Below are 2536 nucleotides of genomic sequence, written 5' to 3' on the forward strand. Positions count from 1 at the left end.
ATAAAAAATTTGCGCTAAAATCGCAGATATCTCATAAATAGTAAATGTAAAAATCGCATATTTTTTATTACATTCATTTATTTTCTCGTATATGGTGACACAAGAAATTGGCTGCTATTATTCTGTTTTAATACTGGGATTCACATTTTACTATATTCCTGTTTATATTTTGGTTAGCGCATTGGTTCATCTGTCTACACTTGTGTTTACAACAGCTGACCGTCCTTTTCTCTCAGCGGGGATCGATCACGGGTGCCCGGCGGCAATCGTGGCCACCGGCCCCATGGATCGGCATCTCCGATCTCTTGCCCCCCCAGTACTACATGCGTGACCGTCGTAGGGCTATGTCGTTTCGCACAGCAGAGCCAGCCTGCCGCAGTAAATCTGTGTCGGGCGGTTGGTAAGTGGTTAGACTCTGTGCCTTATGTGCATTATATCAGCCTCCGAGCCTGTGTAATTCATATGTGTCCTGGATTAACCACTTCAATACCGGGCACTTCCACCCCCTTCATGCCCAGGCCAATTTTCAGCTTTTAGCGCTGTTGCAATTTGAAAGACAATTGCGCCGTCATGCAACACTGTACCTAAACCAAATTTGTCATTTTTTTCCCAAAAATAGAGCTTTCATTTGGTGGTATTTGATCACCGCATGTTTTTTCTTTTTTGCTAAATAAATTTAAAAAAAAGTTTTAAAAAATAAAAATTTTAGGCGGCACTGGGCATAGGTGAGCGCTGATAGATGGTCATGGCGGGCGGCGCTGGTAGATGGTCATGACGGGCGGCGCTGGTAGATGGTCATGACGGGCGGCGCTGGTAGATGGTCATGACGGGCGGCGCTGGTAGATGGTCATGACGGGCGGCGCTGGTAGATGGTCATGACGGGCGGCGCTGGTAGATGGTCATGACGGGCGGCGCTGGTAGATGGTCATGACGGGCGGCGCTGGTAGATGGTCATGACGGGCGGCGCTGATGGATGGTCATGACGGGCGGCGCTGGTGGATGGTCATGACGGGCGGCGCTGATGAGGAGGGCACCGGCGGGCTCCCTGAGCACTGATTGGCATCCCTGGTGGCCATGGGTGAGCAATCCCTGGTGGCTCTAGTGGCATCCCCCCCCCCCCCCCAAAGGGTCTGCACTGGTAATCAATGCTCTGATTACCAGCACAGACCCCTCCCCCATCAGGAGAGCCGCAGATCAACTCTCCTCTACTTGCGCCTGTTAGGCGCGAGCTGAGGAAAGCCGATGAACGGCACTTCCTATTTACTATGTGGCCAGCTGTGATGTGACACAGCTGGTCACATGGTAAAGAGCCTTCATCATAGGCTCTTTACCGGGATCGGAGATGCGGTGTGTCAGTGACACACCGCACCCCCGATTGCTGTTCTGCGCGCCCCATCCTGCTGGACGTCATATCACGCCCAGTCAGGATAGTGCAACCACTTTGCCGCCGTCATTTTGCTATATGGCGGGTGGCAAGTGGTTAAAGGGATGAGGTGGCAACCCTAGATCACAATGGATCATTTATAGCAGGGATATGCAAACTGTGGCCCTCCAGATGTTGTAGAACTACAAGTCCCACAAGGCATAGCAAGACTGACAGCCACAGGCATGACACCCAGAGACAGGGGCATGATGGGAATTGTAGTTTTGCAGCAGTTGGAGGGTCACAGTTTGCATATCCCTGATTTATAGGATTTTAGAGGGATGGAGTTAAGATGAAGCAGAAAAAAAAAAAAAAAACATCTTTGGTAATTGGGAAGTCAGATCATTTCTGAATAATAGTATGTACCTGATCCCCAAAATGACCCTCCCCTTTCTTTTTTTCTTTTTTCCCAGATCTCTAGATCCAATATTTTCCATTGCCATTCCACTGTGTCCTGGAGAAGAGAACAGCCATTCCCGCAAGCCCATCAAGGCAGCCGAGATCCAGAAGCCTCAAGAACAGACGAAACAAAGCTGTGAGCAGCCTGTCAGCGGGGGATGGTTCGGTAAAGGCTGCACCAAAGGAAGGAAAACCAAGAGATAATTTTATAGCTCTTTTTTATTTTTATTTTTTTTTTTTTTTGCCCTTTTTCCTGCAAAAATAAATCCTGTGGTGCTGATCATGGAAAAAAAAGAAAATGGAGCAAAAGTAGAAATGTTTCCCATTGTTAGCAGTTCTGCTGATTATGTAAACCCGAAAACAGAATGTAGATATTGCAGCTTGCCCATCCTCCGATGTGGTGGCTAGTAGTGGTCTAGTAGTAGTTTTTATTTTTTTCAGGCTAAGAACATTTTTAGAAAGTAGAGAAGAAACCCGTTGATCTCACAGAATTACAGTGTCCCAGTCGCTTCCTGTGATCTTAGAATGCCGCACAAAGAACCTCCTATGTATTGTGTAAGATACTGGTTCCTGTGTTCTATCAGAATATCCCTACCTATCAGATTCTGCAACCCGAAGTGACGTTCGGACCAGAACAACTTACTGCGCATGCACCATACGTTCCAACATGGCTGCTATTCGTTCCAATAGGTGGCGGACATCTTCTTACTCCCA

The 2536-nt window shown here is 47.7% G+C and overlaps 1 protein-coding gene across 1 annotated transcript in view; it reads left to right on the plus strand.

The window, feature by feature from the left end:
- SIRT7 (sirtuin 7) overlaps positions 1 to 2054 on the plus strand; it is a 29000-nt gene extending 26946 nt beyond the window's left edge. Inside the window, 1 exon segment of the mRNA XM_082272692.1 lies at positions 1837 to 2054. Coding sequence (XP_082128818.1) covers positions 1837 to 2026 — 190 coding nt within the window. The 3' untranslated portion in view covers positions 2027 to 2054.
- The last annotated feature ends 482 nt before the right edge of the window (positions 2055 to 2536 follow it).

Source organism: Pelophylax lessonae, assembly GCF_965119305.1.
Source record: "Pelophylax lessonae genome assembly, chromosome: 11".
Classification (NCBI taxonomy): Eukaryota; Metazoa; Chordata; class Amphibia; order Anura; family Ranidae; genus Pelophylax; species Pelophylax lessonae.